This window comes from Thermobia domestica, chromosome 8 (genome assembly GCF_964235325.1).
Source record: "Thermobia domestica chromosome 8, izTheDome1.hap1.1, whole genome shotgun sequence".
Taxonomy (NCBI): Eukaryota; Metazoa; Arthropoda; class Insecta; order Zygentoma; family Lepismatidae; genus Thermobia; species Thermobia domestica.
Genome location: NC_137461.1, coordinates 65,405,456 through 65,422,602, shown reverse-complemented (window position 1 = coordinate 65,422,602; position 17,147 = coordinate 65,405,456). Strand labels below are relative to the sequence as shown.

General features: G+C 35.5%; 1 protein-coding gene across 4 annotated transcripts in view; it reads left to right on the top strand.

Annotated features, from left to right (window-relative positions):
* The window catches only part of Lrch (Leucine-rich-repeats and calponin homology domain protein), a 370,595-nt gene that overhangs the window by 265,480 nt on the left and 87,968 nt on the right, over positions 1-17,147 (top strand). For all 4 annotated transcript variants that reach the window (XM_081768565.1, XM_081768566.1, XM_081768564.1 and 1 more), the window contains exons 4-5: positions 13,562-13,698; positions 14,359-14,492. In XM_081768565.1, coding sequence (XP_081624691.1) covers positions 13,562-13,698; positions 14,359-14,492 — 271 coding nt within the window. The remainder of the gene's footprint in view (positions 1-13,561; positions 13,699-14,358; positions 14,493-17,147) is intronic.

Below are 17,147 nucleotides of genomic sequence, written 5' to 3'. Positions count from 1 at the left end.
AACACCAATATGATCTCTCTATGACTTATGGTTCCCGATATATGGCTACTTAAATTTCTGTAAATCGGTCATTTTTTGTCCACTATCTTGCGAACGGTTAGATTGACGCGAAAAATTTAATCATTTTGTCTGATAGTTTTTGATGCTCTATCTAATGCAGTGTACAAAATTGAAAAAATTGCAAATAACAGACAGACGGACAGATAGACACACAGACATAGAGAATTCAGTAACGAACTTTTTAAGTTCGTTGAATATGTTGTAACTCACGATATCCCGCCCGGTGACATGTATAACTTCGGGATTCGTCTAGTTATAACATATCCAATGCGAACACAATTGTCTCGTTCGGATCTCAGTGGAGCCACTCCCTTGTCAGTAAGCAACTGTCTTCTTCAAATAACAAGTTGTTATATCTCGAATTATTTTCTTGGAAGATATTTCTGGTAAATACGATAATTTATTGTAATACACTGTAATTCTAGTCTAAGATACACGATATCGAAAATATGGCATTATAGACTAACATAATAATATTCAAATGTTACACTGGAAAATAAAATCTTTGGAAAATCGCAAAGAGGAACCTGACATTCAAGTTCACAGTCATTCCTCATTATTTGATTTTAATTATTACTTCATTATTAACGAACTTAAAAAGTTCGATACTGAATTTTTTATGTCTGTGTGTCTGTCTGTCTGTTATTTGCGATTTTTCAATTTTGAACCGTGTATTTGATAGAGCTTCAAAAACTATCAGAAAAAGTTATTAAATTTTTCGCGTCACTCTTACCGTTCTCAAGATATTGGCCAAAAAATAGCCGACTTCCAGAGATTTAGGGAGCCATATCTCGGGAACCATAAGTCACAGAGAGATCACATTGATGTTGTTCATTACCTAAGAGGATGGTGAACATTTTGGTACCAAATAGTAACCGATTAACACTGGCCAATTGGCCACTAGTTTGGCCAATGGCCAGTTGTATAGTGGTCACCAATTAATATGGGTACTAAAATGCATACCATCCTCTTAGGTATTGACTAACACCAATATCATCTCTCTATGACTTACCGTTCCCGTGATGTTGGCCAAAAATGACCAATTTCTAGATATTTAAGGAGCAATAGCTTGGGAGCCGTAAGTTGTAGAGAGATCATATTGGTGTTGATCAATACCTAAAAGGGTGGTGAACATTTTAATACCAAATAATAACCAGTGTCCACTGATTAACTGTCTACTGGCCAACTGGCCACCGTTCTCCAAATACTGGCCAAAAAGTTCAAATTTCTAGATATTTAAGCAGCCATATCTCGAGAACTGTAAGTCATAGAGAGATAATATTTTACTAATTACTGTTTTTTGCGAGGTAGGAACAATGACAGTTTTCCTTCCCGCTCCATATCTCCATTCTTTTTAAGTTCGTTCTGGCAATGCTCATGGAGCATTCTCAACTGGTTAAATTCTGTGAAACTGTTAGAATTAATTATAAGCTGTGTAGAAACGCTTTGAAAATGCATTAAAATTATAAATGACAAGTAAAAGGTGCCTTGCTGAGCGTACCTTGTAGAGGCTCCCTCAAGTATGCTCCCCCGCACCCCAGGGTATGCGGCGCACTCTTTATCGCTGTCACTGGCTAATATGAATACGTATGAAACAGATGTCAGGCAAGGACAACTAGCGGTGTTTCCCATACGATCAGACGATGACATTTATGGCACGAGCTATACTAGAAGGCGGCATAGTTGAAGAAACTACACCCTCTCAGTAACCTAAATTGCACGAAAATTTCCAAAGCAGGTTCATTGACCTGACTACCGCATGTTGCCCACTTTGTCCAAGAGCGGGATGGTTTGTTTCTAGCTTTTCTACCGAAAAGCATTTGTCTGGAATGGTGTTTCGGAGACAATAAAATAAAGGAAATATACTAGGCAGAGAGAGAGCAGGGAGGAGGGAGTGTACCAATTATTCTTCCCTCTAAGGACTAGGCTAGTCGACAAAGCGTTACCCCCCACAGTGAACGCGGCCTAAGTGGCTACACGGTAATTTTAGTTTCACCAAAGTTGTAAATCATACTATGAGCCAGTCAGGGTTTCCAGGTCTTTTCTTTTCATTTCCCGCGCCAGAAGTGGTAGACCTGGATTCGATTCTAGGCAGGAGGTTATGTGGTTAGGGTCCCACGTTGAGCTGTAGTTCACGTCTGATGTAGCCTCGCTGATATAGTCGAAAGAGACGAAGCAAGAGGCATTTTCTTAAAGATATCCTCTGTATCGAAAACAAATATTAGACCCCAATCAATAACTTCCAACATTTACACTACTTTATACTTTACTAGCTATGCACGTGCCTTTGGAGAATGGGGTTCCGGATTCGAATCCTGTGGGAGATCATTGAAAAGTTTCAGCGCATAAAGGTAGTTTAGATTCCACCTTAAACTGTAGGTTCACATCTTGTATAGCTTCGGTGCTGAAAGGACCGCTAAATTCCAAGCCACCAAGTATAAAATTTACATCATGATATTTTTAACCAATTCTCTGGTTTAATCTTTTAATTTTTTTCCTCTCATGATTTTGGCTTCTTCTGAAATTCCTACTCTTCCAATTTTAGCACCTTATTTTCAGTTTCAGAACAAAGTTGATAAAACACGAGCAGTTACAGTTAAAATAAATAAATAAAATAAAATAAACATATCTTTCCCAGGAATATTTCTAAGCTGCATGGAAAGAAATGTCTGGAAACTGAAACATTATGTGTTTGTTTTACAAAACTAAGTTTCGAAATAATTTGGCAACGTAGTTTTTCGGTCATTTCAAAGACTGGAAAGAGAATAAGATGTATTGAACCCCAATTTAAAATTATGGTCTTTGCTGTTTAAAACATTTTCGATATACCTAAGTACCAAACTATTAGAGGTGGCATTTTCCGCCTTTCTACTGTGCACACATCTATGGCTTAAACCATCTAAGGGCAATTGTTCCATCATCCACCCCATAAAATGACGCATAGGCGACGCTGGCCCTTTCGGACTGTTGCGCCTGAAGGTTTGGTATATATTAGGTATATTGGAAGTTGGCACAACTTTAACAAAGTATTTATTATTATTATTATTATTATTATTATTATTATTATTATTATTATTATTATTATTATTATTATTATTATTATTATTATTATTATTCATAGTGAACATCAATTTGGCTCGATGTAGCTCTACTTAACAGTATTAAATGAAATCATAAAATAAGAATATTCTTACCTTCTTCATTCTGAGAATTCCGTTCCATTCCCTTTCAGTCTGGAACAAATATCGCAGCCACTTCTCTTCACATTTTTATTTTTAAGTCACGATTCATGTAGTTCGGATCTCTTAAATCATATAGGCATGGCATATTTTGTATTTCGATTATAAACGCCTCTGTGTTAAACACACTAACCATGACTGGATATGTACACAGGACACGTTTTCAAACACAACTGATAATTTCTCTTTGTGATTACACTTGTGGTTATCTGTTTGGGGGTGGAGTTCGAGCTTCGGAGATAGGGGCTCAAATTCAAGTTATTTCGTTGTTTCATCTTTTGCCTAAAGCCAAATATTTTGCTTATAGATTACCATGGCATCAGCTAACTGTCAATCAAGTGTATCACGAGAAATCACCCTATTGTGTTACATAGATTTTTCTGTAATTAGCTAATTTTTCGGAATTTCCTTCTATTTTTGTGAATTTTCTTTTGTTATACACACATACTTTATAATAGCAGAGTTCCATTCTCTGCACAAAGCGTCTTCCAAGCAGCTGTTTCTTGCTACAATCCCCTTGCCTGGCAACACGTCTTTCTTTTCTGTCCTTCCTTTTGAAATCTTTTAAACAGCAGGCGGTCTATTGTTCCGACCTGCACCAAATACGCTCGAGCCGGCGTTTTTTCAGCGATTTTATTGCTTTCGCGTTCATGTTTAGCCGCTCAGATTTAAATACATGGTCAGCGTATTTCAAGCATACGCAGGAGCAATAAATACGCTTTGCGATCGCTTAAAGTAGCCGGGGACTAAACCAGCGTTTCCCAACCTTTTTTCAATTTGCAGCACACTACGGGTGTAACATGGATTCTCGCGGCACACTTTCGCACAGAGAAGAAAGCTCGATCACTGGGTTTTCCTCGTGGTAAATCACTATGCTTATTTTTCATTCTAATTTAAAAGGAGAAAATAACTGCAATGAAATGTTGGACTCAGGTTATTAAAAATACGCTTACTCTTTCGAAATCTGTATCCAACCTTTTACTAAGAATGAAGATCATTAAATAACGAACAAATAAATCTATTTTACTTTTAAAACACAAATGTGAATAATTTATCGAAAGGATTGAATGATATTTTAAATTTTCAAGTTACGAAATAGTCTGTAACGATAAAGAAGCAATAATGGTCATAACAATAACAAATACTTTTTTCAACATTAGAAATTTACAGAAAAGTAACACGGCATGAAACAAAATTGTAGATTCATAGTAGAGGTTCATAGTAATGTGCAATACAAATATACATTTTCCCCTACGTTTTGCAATTTGATTGCTATAGAATTAATAATTTTGTTTTGATATCCTCGCGGTACACCAGTGGCCCATTCACGACACACCAGTGTCGCGGTATTTTCACTGCTAGCTTCTCATTTTAGATAGGTATATTTACAACAAAGGGGGGTAGCGTGCACCTTTGCACCCCCCTAAATCCGGCCCTGTCCAGAGTTATGTAGCCCTATGGCGTTCATGGAAATAAAAACACAATAGTTATAACTATGCTAAATTACTATAGACTGCCAATTGCTCATTCAGAGAATTTATGATGTTCACTTTATTGCAATGTTCTTATACAGACTAGATATAGGCTACGGATAATAGTTTTATACAAACTAGATAATCAATTATTATTATTATTATTATTATTATTATATTTGAAGTACAATCAAATATCACGGCTTTAATTACTAGTTTTAATTAACTGAATTAAGCTGAAAATTAAATCTTGATCTCGGAAGATTAACTATTAAATTTATACGTTCTGTACCTTTCTAAAGTAATAAATGCTGAAATTGGTTTCAAGGCTGTTCCTGAATGAATAATTTCTTCATAATAATATTAAAAGTTTTAGAAAAATTTTCGAGACATTCGAGTCGAGTCGAGATTTTTATGAACTATCTCGACTCGACTCGTGTCTCGACTCGAAAATTCGAGTCGAGAAACACGTTTGTCTCGACTCGTCTCGAAATTTACAACGTGTGTCTCGACTCGAATCTCGACTCGAATTCGAGTCGAGTCGAGTCGAGATTCGAGACATGTCTCGACTCGTGCGCATCCCTACCTAAAGTTATAAAATTAAAAAAAAAAATGGAGAGGGGATAGGACCCCTCTAAATACGCCCTGTTATCTGGGAACAAACAAACAGACACGCACAAAAAAGAATTTTCGTTTTAAATGTCGATGGCGATTTCCCCGTTGGAATAGTTAACGATTTTAAAACTCAAACCCAATGTTACGAAAAGAAGAAAGCAGGATCGCTCCGTTACCTGTTCAAAACGGGATTTTCCCTAATCATCCTCCGCATAACGTTTGTTTTCATACTATACTGTACATTTGAGTCTCATTGTATTATGATTATTAACTTCCAGAGCAAAAACGGGATTTTACTTATTTTCACTTTAAATTAATTTATTTCGGAATTCGATTTAAATCAACGATTTTTATTTAAAAAATCAAGTGATTTAAATCGTGATTTAAATCAGACTGATTTAAATCAATCCACCCTGGTTTAAAGCAATAAAATTTTAATTGTTACTCCTCGATGTGTCTTCCATCAAAAGCCGCCGATAGTGCAATTGTCCAGGTTTTCTATCAAGTCGAGAGAAATCAAAAGTTGTAGTTCCGACTTGATATTTACGAATACTTGTATTTGTTAACCACGGAGGAAATGCGTAATAGTTGAGCAGTTCGAAGGAGACCATGTGGTACGACTACGCAAAAAAGAATTTGTTGAGCACAGAAAAAAGATATGTGAAGGTTTAAAAATTATATTCAACAGTATAACCTTAATGCAGACTTTAAAATTTTTAAAATAGGCCTGTGCTTAAAGTTGTGTAAACCAGTAAATAAGACCATTTTATATGTAGATAAAAGGGTATTTATACTTTTTGCATTTCGTGAAAACATGTTCTTGTCAGATTTTATATTATTATTATTATTATTATTATTATTATTATTATTATTATTATTATTATTATTATTATTATTATTGTTGTTTCATGAAGCCAAGGTATCACAGAAAAGTTGAACATGTCAGTCAGGGTAACTGGTGGTTCTGGATACTGAAATTAGAACTTAGCGATTACAAGATGAGCACATTATCACATTTCTTAGAGTAACTGCCATTGACAGTCGAATAAAGATATTCTTCTCTTGAAATTTGCGTCAGTATCCTATTACGTGCTCCTAAATTTTCATTTCAACCCAGAGTCGTGGAAGAATATTGTTTTTTCTTCCCGTATAATTTTGTATTGTTTCTTTTCACTATAAAGAAATTGGAGAACTCCACCTATTCCTGCGTCAAGCTTTGAACTGCCCTGCACTTTGACCCAAGTAAATTCTCCTCGTCTAATCTGAATTCAACGTTCTGTCACGCTGTGCATGCTAAATGATTTACGAGCCACTGTGTAAAATCACGAGATGAGAAGAAGGAAAAGAAACGTGACATTATGTGTTTTTGCACGTTACGATTAATCATCTCACTTCACCATCGATGTCCTGAACTAACATAAGAAAGTTCCAGACGAAAAGTTCGATGGTATAATTATTGAATAATATAAAAACACTGATGAAAGGATTAAGTTCTAAATAGAGATGCAATTGATGCAGTGCTGTGCAGTTCACTAACCATTTATGTGCACTGTTCCGGCTTAAAAAAAAAATCTTTTTATCTGAAACTTCTTGAACTGTATCAATTATTATGAACAATTATTTCAGTACACAGGATATTAATTGTGAAAGATAGGGTGACCAGAAATAATCAACAGGAAAATGGAAACACTGGTATCTTTATAACTACCGTAGAGAGCCTGTTAAATCAGAAAGCAAAAAACCTCGAATTTATTACTTCCTAATGTGAGTGCAATTTGAACCTCCAAAAGAGTATAATATTCTTAAAAAGTGTACATTCTATGAAAGAAGGTTTGGACTTTTTAAGCCTTATTATATTAATAACAACACTATTAAGGTGCATGAAGGTAGACCTGAAAACAAGTTACTTCTCCAGAATTAAAACCCGTTCGAATCCGAAAGTATATACAGTGTGCATAAAGTCCACCTGTTACCTATATAGTTCCGAAACAGTTGAGGATCGTAAACGTCGCCGAGACCCGTATTCCATTATTTTAAAAGTTGATATTTGAGCTTAGTGGATTCCACCAGTAGCGTCACTATAGGGTAGGGCGGGGCTAACTCAGATATAAATAACAAAGGAGGTCGAGGATTATATAATTTGAAGACTTAAGGAAAAAAATAATGTGATACACGTTTCGGGTCTGTTGGTGGGACTTACCTACGATGGCAGATCAAAAATAAGGTGTACAAAAGCCCGTTGCCACCTCTATAATTCTAAAACAGTTGATAGTGGATGAAGATTACGAAACACTACTTCAGTTAGTTTTCACGAAGAACTTCTGACTATCACGGCCGTCAAGAACTTCTCTTCTTTTTCTTTTCTTTCTTTGTGTGTGTGTGTGTTTCCCTGTAGAATTCCGTGGAACTTGGAACTAAAGAAGTCATTCAGTATTTGGATTACCTTTTTTAGGGTTCGAAACCATTGTTTCCCCAAATGATCGTCTAACGAACGGTAACTGTAATCCGACAGCGTAATGTCCGGAATTGTCTAACAAACGGTAATGGTAAACCGACAGTGCAATATCCGTGATAGTCTAATGACGGTAATAGTAATCCGACGGTGCAGTCTGGAATTGTCTAACAGACTGTAACGGTAATCTAACGATGCAGTGTCCGGGAAATGTGGGGATACATAAGCGTTTCCGTACCAAATCTGGTAATGGTCTCATGGGTAAACTTTGCAACATGTGTCTATGTGTTATCCTGAACTACAATAACATATAGACCTGTGCAGTTCACAAGCACTTTTTTATGCACACATTGCAATGGCTGTAAGTACACAACTGCATTGATCATTTGGTATTTCGCTATGCATGATACTCCGAGCAGTTCACCAAGTACAGAACACAACCTATGTACAGAGTTGTAGTTTCAGTTGTTGGGGAGTGGGTTTATGTGTTGTCAACTAATGATGGCTGCTCTGTGAAGTTTTGTAAGGAACTTGCGTGTCATCACTGACCCGAAATGAATCTTTTTCTGACGAAACTAGAAAGAAACAAGCATTTGGTCATGTCGCATTCTGAGCTAGCAACTTAATGTGGGACTCATAGTTTTAATTTATACTAGTGTTGCCCACGAAAAGGACTGACTTCATCGAGGGACTCGAGGGAGTCGAGGGAGTAAAAATAATTACTAAAGGGAGTCGAGGGAGTAAAAATATTCACTCAAGGGAGTAAAAATATTCACTCGAGGGAGTAAAAATTTTCACTCGAGGGAGTCGAGGGAGTAAAAATATTCACTCGAGGGAGTCGAGGGAGTAAAAATATTCACTCGAGGGAGTCGAGGGAGTAAAAATATTCACTCGAGGGAGTCGAGGGAGTAAAAATATTCACTCGAGGGGGTCGAGGGAGTAAAAATATTCACTCGAGGGGGTCGAGGGAGTAAAAATTTTCACTCGAGGGAGTCGAGGGAGTAAAAATATTCACTCTAGGGATTCGAGGGAGTAAAAATATTCACTCGAGGGAGTCGAGGGAGTAAAAATATTCACTCGAGGGGGTCGAGGGAGTAAAAATATTCACTCGAGGGGGTCGAGGGAGTAAAAATTTTCACTCGAGGGATTCGAGGGAGTAAAAATATTCACTCGGGGGAGTCGAGGGAGTAAAAATATTCACTCGAGGGAGTCGAAGGAGTAAAAATATTCACTCGAGGGAGTCGAAGGAGTAAAAATATTCACTCGAGGTAGTCGAGGGAGTAAAAATATTCCCTCGAGGGAGTAAAAATATTCACTCTAGGGAGTCGAGGGAGTAAAAATATTCACTCTAGGGAGTCGAGGGAGTAAAAATATACACTCTAGGGAGTCGAGGGAGTAAACATATTCACTCGAGAGAGTCGATGGAGTAAAATATTCACTCGAAAAAGTCCAGGGAGTAAAAAGATTCACTCGAGAGAGTTGAGGAAAAACATATTCACTCGAGGGAGCCGAGGCAGTAAAAATATACACTCGAACGAGTCGAGGCAGTAAAAATATTCTCTGTAGAGAGTCGAGGGAGTAAAAATGTTCACTCGTGGGAGGCGAGACAGTAAAAATATTCACTCGAGGGAGTCCCTAGAGTGAATATTTTTACTCCCTCGAGTGAATATTTTTACTCTCTCGAGTGAATATTTTTACACCCTCGGCTCCCTCGAGTGAAGATTTTTACTCCCTTGACTCCCTCGAGTGAATATTTTTACTCCCTCGACTCCCTCGAGTGAATATTTTTACTCCCTCGAGTGAATATTTTTACTCCCTCGACTCCCTCGAGTGAATATTTTTACTCCCTCGACTCCCTCGAGTGAATATTTTTACTCTCTCGAGTGAATATTTTTACACCCTCGGCTCCCTCGAGTGAATATTTTTACTCCCTTGACTCCCTCGAGTGAATATTTTTACTCCCTCGACTCCCTCGAGTGAATATTTTTACTCCCTCGACTCCCTCGAGTGAATATTTTTACTCCCTCGACTCCCTCGAGTGAATATTTTTACTCCCTCGACTCCCTCGAGTGAATATTTTTACTCCCTCGACTCCCTCGAGTGAATATTTTTACTCCCTCGGCTCCCTCAAGTGAATATTTTAACCCTCTCGAGTGAAAATTTTTACTCCCTCGACTCCCTCGAGTGAATATTTTTACTCCCTCGACTCCCTCGAGTGAATATTTTTACTCCCTCGGCTCCCTCGAGTGAATATTTTACTCCCTCGAGTTAATATTTTAACCCTCTCGAGTGAATATTTTTACTCCCTTGACTCCCTCGAGTGAATATTTTTACTCCCTCGAGTGAATATTTTTACTCCCTCGAGTGAATATTTTTACACCCTCGGCTCCCTCGAGTGAATATTTTTACTCCCTTGACTCCCTCGAGTGAATATTTTTACTCCCTCGACTCCCTCGAGTGAATATTTTTACTCCCTCGACTCCCTCGAGTGAATATTTTTACTCCCTCGACTCCCTCGAGTGAAAATGTTTACTCCCTCGACTCCCTAGAGTGAATATTTTTACTCCCTCGACTCCCTCGATGAAGTCAGTCCCCCCACGAAATGAGACAAGACGAAAAATAAGGTTTTCTCGTTTCATCTCTCGTTTTGCAAATTTATGTACAAAATTTATACGTTATTTTTTTTCGTAATTTCATCTAGAAGTTACCTGAATATTTCCAAGAAGTTATCAGGTGTGATACAACAACATTTAAACCATACATATTATTGAAGTGTATTGTGTAATAGCTTGTGTACATTTAAACGTTAATAAATGCTCTTCATTGTGTTCGTACAATCATTTTATCAATTAATAGTTTTTATACTACTAATCGCGTAACACTAGAACAGTAAAGATTTAAGACTTGGATGAACTATCTCGCCTCGTCTCGAAAATGAGATGAGAATTGTCATGTTTCTCGTCTTGTCTTGATTTTAAAAATGTACTTCTCGTCTCGTGGGCAACACTAGTTGATACGTATCCGAAGGGAGAGGAGGCGTTGGCGAATGATTTTACACTGCAATTGAATGCCTTTTCCTGTACTTTGCAAGTTTGGCTGTTATCGACCTTAATGGCTGCCTTGTGAACATTCCATACATGTAGTTTTATTTGTGACGGGATTCATCGTCGCTCTTAAATTTCTTAAACCGCTGTTGTATTAGCTGCTTGTTTATTACATTTCTACCGACTCCGTGGGACACTTTTCTTTCCGTTTTTGCAACTTGTATTCCTATTTCAGACATTTTTATTGCATATTTTAGGGTTTGATATTACATAAAGTTCCGGGCTCTACTGATAAGTATTTGACCTATCTGTGATGCTGAGTCTCTGGCATAATGTCAAGAAGCCAGTTTCTTGAGGGAGATGACATTAAGGAACTTAATAAAGGATTATTTCCTGTATTTGTTGGCAATTCGAATGATATAGAGTACAACCAAGTAGTAACCAACTAAAATACGGAGTACATAGCTAGATTATACTCTTCTGCAAAAACTTTCTTGCGTTGAAAGAATGTAATCATAATGGTCAAGGAAACTTCTTCGAAAAGTGAGGGAATTTTACGTTGAAAAAATATTAAGTAAATATACTATGGGAGAGTATGAGGTGCCTCAATGTATCCAGCCAAGTTATTAACATATTGCATGTCAGAGATTACGTTGACCTGTTAAAATATTTAGCATTTTGGAAAATATCTGCACAACGAAATGTCTCTTTAAGTTGAAACGTTTTCTTTTATTTAAAGAGTCTAGATTGCTCGTATAGATATTTGTGCTGGGTATTTATTCATAAATCTTGTTGATGTATTCAGTGTCAGGGACTGGACAGGGTGGCGAGGCGGCGATCTCCGGCTGCGCCCACCCTCTTATGGCGCCCTTTTGTCACAATAAAATAGGCTTATTTGTATTGAACTCAAGAAAATTTTACTTCATACAAGTATTTCCATTATTGTCTTAATAATAAAAATTATATCACAAAGTCATCGCAGGTTTATGTACATTATTTAAAGGCTATATGTAAGCCGTCAAGTCGCCTACTCTCTTCGTTGCGGGTACCAGCACTACCAGATATCCTAGGTGTTATGTTGCAACTCGGTCTGATCTATTTTTGTCACAAGCGACTGCTGTATGGCTCATTCTCTCTTTGCTTTGTTTGCCTGTGATAGTGGCATAGTGTTAGCGTCGAGACTCAACATAAGTGTCACCTGCGTGTTTCGTAAGAACTTACTGTGTTCTGTAAAAACAAAGATTCTGGTTATGATATCAAGAAGTACAGTTTAACAGTCTGTGTACTACAGGAAATGAGTACAGCCAGTGACTTTGATGGAAAAACTAAGACCACAACAATAAGTTTACGAGACAAATGGTTCAAATTTGAAACTAATGACAACAGCTCTTTACACAGAACTGTTTGAGCGTACAATACCAACTTCGAATTACTTACAATCACCAAACATGAACTATTTTGCAGTATGGAAAATGGTCCAAAGATTAGGATCAACTTTAAAGTCACTCAGAGAGAATTTTTTTCAAATGTATGGAAGCTTAAAATGTTCTCGGACAATTTTAACAGAAAATTTGAAGAAAACGAATTTCATCTGAGGGTAGATGCTGATTTTGCAACGAAAAGGATCCGATGTAAAAAGCATTTTTTTTTTTTTTTTTTTTTTTTTTTTTTTTTTTTTTTTTTGTAGGAGTTCCAAGATAAAACCTACAGAATTTTTAACACCGCTTTTACAAATGTTGAAGAGAGGTTTGCTCCAAATGAACATTTAATGAAAGAATGTGTCTGTTTGGATCCAAAGAAATTTGAACAGATAAATACAGGTGAATTACCAGATGGACAGTGGTGGATCTAGAGGGTAAAACCTGGATGGCAGCCAGAACTCACTGTCGGACTATGATAGGTATATCCTAAGTTTGCAGTTTTTCATGGTCCTGCAAAAGTTTCCACGTTAAATCTCTCCCGGTGAATCTTATGGCTAGGTTGGACGTTGACATTGTGGACCTCAAGTATTGTTTTACACATTGCATAACAGAAAAACTGCAACTAAAACTATATCTAATGTTCCAAGAAAGAATAAAATGCAACACTTACTATACATTTTAAAAAAATATTTAAGTAATAGTTTCAAATAATTTGGTAACTCAAAAAACTGGGAGCCTATGCTTCTGACATCGCCGATAGGTGGGTGCTTGACCACGACAATGCACCGGTTCACACAACGTTGTTGACAGGTGTTTTTTTTTTTGTCAAAGTACACGTGGCAACGCTGCCCCATCCCCCTTACAATCCGGACTTGGCACCGGCCGACTTCTTCGTGTTTCCCAAGGTAAAAAGGATGCTCAAGGGGAAGAGTTTTGCATCAAGAGGTTCAAGTCGCCATGATCACAGCATTAAAGAGAGAGTCAGTCAGGGACTTCGAAGGACAACTACGAACAGTGGAAAAGTCGCTATACTCACTATATTGAGGCTCAAGATGCCTACATTAAAGAACATTGACAACAGTTGTAATTGTCGTCAATAAATTGTTGGCAAATAATTAAGTTCGAATAATTTCAGAACGGGCCCTGTATAGTTTTACATGTAATTTGTAATGTAGTTTTATGCTTTACTTATAAATGTTAATATTTAGTATAATTGCTTCTTCATTGTGTTTAAGATACTTTCTGTTCTGCTTTTCAGAAATTACATTTTTGCGGTTAGTGAGACTAGACATTAGTGGAAATAGGATTTCAACTTTACCTGTCGAATTAAGGCTAATGACTACGTTAGTTACGTTCAACCTTAGTCACAACCCTCTTACAATGCCTCCTGCTCACGTAAGTGATTATGAATTTATTTCGTATTCACAGATTGGTTACTCTTCATTTATTGTAGACGTCTGATGAGAAGATGATGTCCATTAAAAAAAAAATATCAGTTAATGTTAAAAGTAACAAATAGTTTATTAGCCCTTATGGATTCAACAATGGACTGAAATTACCAGAATAATTAGAGTATTTAGAAAGCGAAGGGGTTAGTTCATATGAAAACCACAAACAAACGTAGTACATGAAAATAGTGTTGGAGAAGAAATCATTACATAGCTAACACTACTTCATATTTCAATTAGTGATAAATAAAGATTCTCAAATATGAAAACATATTATCCTGTCACTAGTCACTTTTACTGGTAAATAATGTTAGTCAAGTAAATTTACGTAATTGGTATCAAAAATCGAAGTTTATATATATATACATAAAACCTTTTCTGTTGAGGAATTGTATAGGTAGTAGTCAGCATTATTTTTTTCAATAATCTTCCACGAGCTAATCTGTCTATATGTTGTACATGTATCAATGAATAAATATGTAGTTTATGAAATAGATATCTTAATGTATTAAAGATAGTCATTTTTAGCTTTATGTTGTACCCGATAATTCACATTAAATTCAGGGGAACAACACATGTAATACATAATTTATACTTTTGTTTCCAGCTATGTACCAGGGGGCGTGTACATATTTTCAAATTCCTAGAAATACAGGCGTTAAAAGAAGATAAAAAGAAAGGTGTTTTAAGTGAAGAATTAAGACGTTCCTCGAGAAAAGCATGTCATTTGGCTGATTTGAGGTTTGTGCAAAATTTCTTTATTTTATTTTATTTATTTATTTATTTATTTTATTTTTAGCATGACATATTACACATGAAGGGTACGGGGAAAAAAACAAGGAATGTCCATGTATGTGCTTTTTCGGGTGCTTTGTCCTATCTGTTGGTGACTCTTGGCACTATTTGACTGTCTATGCCATGCATGCGTAGATGTAGAAATGTTCATGTAAAAAGTGGCAAAATATTATATAACCCTAATCTTTGTACGCGGTTTTCAATATTAAAACGCTGTTTTCTCGAAAATGCAGTTTTGTGACATTCCTTGTTTTTTCCCCTTACCCTTCACATACAAGTAGAAATCTTCATAATACATGGTTGACGTATTTTCATAGAGTGTAACATAGTGCTTACAGTATTTTTTTTTTCGGACACCATCTTGTTTTTTTTAAAAATCTGCATCTGTATTTATTTCCATTCTTATATGCTTACATATTTATTTTTATATCCTTCCCTCGTGGCCGTGAAATTCATTCTACTTAAAGAAAATATAATAAATAAGTAAATAAGTAAGTAAAATATAAAAGGCATTATTGAATCAAAGAGTAGCCTGATTTCATTTTTCCCTTGATTGATCTGGTAGTTAGGATCACTTAGATGCGAGTCAAGAACTTTTCCAAAGCGAACTGGAAGACAAATTTCGTTTAGAGACGAAGTGAGTAATTTGAAGGGCAATTAGTTTGAACATTCTAATGAATATAGTATAAAAATGTAAGTATATGCTGAAAAAACCAACGTGTTCTAACATTATTGTTATTTCTGTTCTTAATTTGAAATTCCTTGCCATTTGAAACTTGTGTGAGGCCAATTTTATGTTTGATAATTCAATAAAATTTGAAATGATATGCTGGAGGTTTGTGGATCTATTTATAGCTTAAGTTCGTGGAGTAAGATTTTTTTAAGTGTCCTTTATTTTAATGATTTACGTTATGAAGTAGATATTGAATGTCTCAAACACCTAACTTGCCCAAATATAAGACGACCTCACATACGAAACACACTGTTTCTTGAAATAATAATAATAATAATAATAATAATAATAATAATAATAATAATAATAATAATAATAATAATAATAATAATAATAATAATAATAATAATAATAATAATAATAATTTATTATTATTATTATTATTATTATTATTATTATTATTATTATTATTATTATTATTATTATTATTATTATTATTATTATTATTATTATTATTATTATATAAGATAATTGTCCATTATGTGATTTAGCTGTGTATGGTAGGCAGGTATTTTATGTTCAAGCGAAAGTCATTTATCTTGTTTTGAACAATATAATGATGGAAACAGTGTTCATATAAATGATTACAAGTGTAATATTTGTGTTCTGAAATTAATAACTGGCCAAGATCGTTCTCCTGGGGTGGCCGGAGGTTCAACTCTGGATAAATCAACTGGTGATTTAGCAAATGTGCAAACGAAAGAAAATTATTTGTGTTCTAGATGTAAAGGATCATTTACTGATCTTGAATCTATATCTAAGTTGTTTGAACAGGGCATAAACAGAATAAGACTAGAATTACAACATGAATGTGGCATAATAAAGGAGGAGCTTGATCTTTTGAAACTTTGAATTAAAGAAGTTACTAGTAAAGAAACAAGTTGAAAGTGAAACAATTTTATCTAAAACGAATGATGAATCTGTATTAGATGTAAACGATAAAAATCAATTCCCTGCATTAGCAATAAGTAATGAAGGTAACAAGGATGAAGGTCTCCCTCAGTCCTCTCAAACTTGGACTCAGGTAATTGCAAGAAATAAAAAACGTATACAAAGTGAATCAACTAAAGCTGTACAAGATAAATCAAATTTAAGAAAGGAACAGAGGAAACTAAAAATAGGCAGTGGATCAAATAAATCCAATTTGGTTACTAATTTAAGAAAAAAAGCATTATTTGTAATTAGATTCAATCCCTCAGTTAAGGTAGAAGTTGAGAGTATTGTAAAACAACTTAATGTAGCTGAAGTGACTTGTACCAAATTGAAAACAAAGTATGATTCTTACTCTTCCTTCCACGTTGAGGTAAACGAACAAGACTTTTCTATTAATAAGTGATCCTGAGGTGTGGCCTAGAGGTTTTTTAATTAGTCCTTTCTTTGGAAAATTATGGAATCAGGATGAACTTCCTAGGAATACTGATTCTCATGCTAAGCATGGAGAGTCTTAAAATTTGGTACCAGAATGTTCGTGGATTGCGTACTAAAAGTAACGAGTTCTCCTCAATTTCTAGTTGTGACTATGATATTGTGGCCACAACCGAAACTTGGTTATCTGAAATTCATGATGATCGGGATTATTTTCCAGATACTTATACTTGTTTCAGAGCGGACAGGTTTATAGTGAAGAAGATGGTAATAGAGGAGGTGGTTCTTTAATTGCTGTCAGAAATAACTTCAGGTGTTTCGAAGATATGATTTGGAAAGTGTAAATGAATGTGTCTGGATTGAACTTGTGTAAATCAACTAAAAATCTTCTAATCTCTTGTGTATATTTTCATCCAACATTTGAGAACTATATAAATTGTATCTCCAGTAAACTTAACCTGTTAAAAAATGATGTATTAATCGTTGGAGATTTTAATATATCT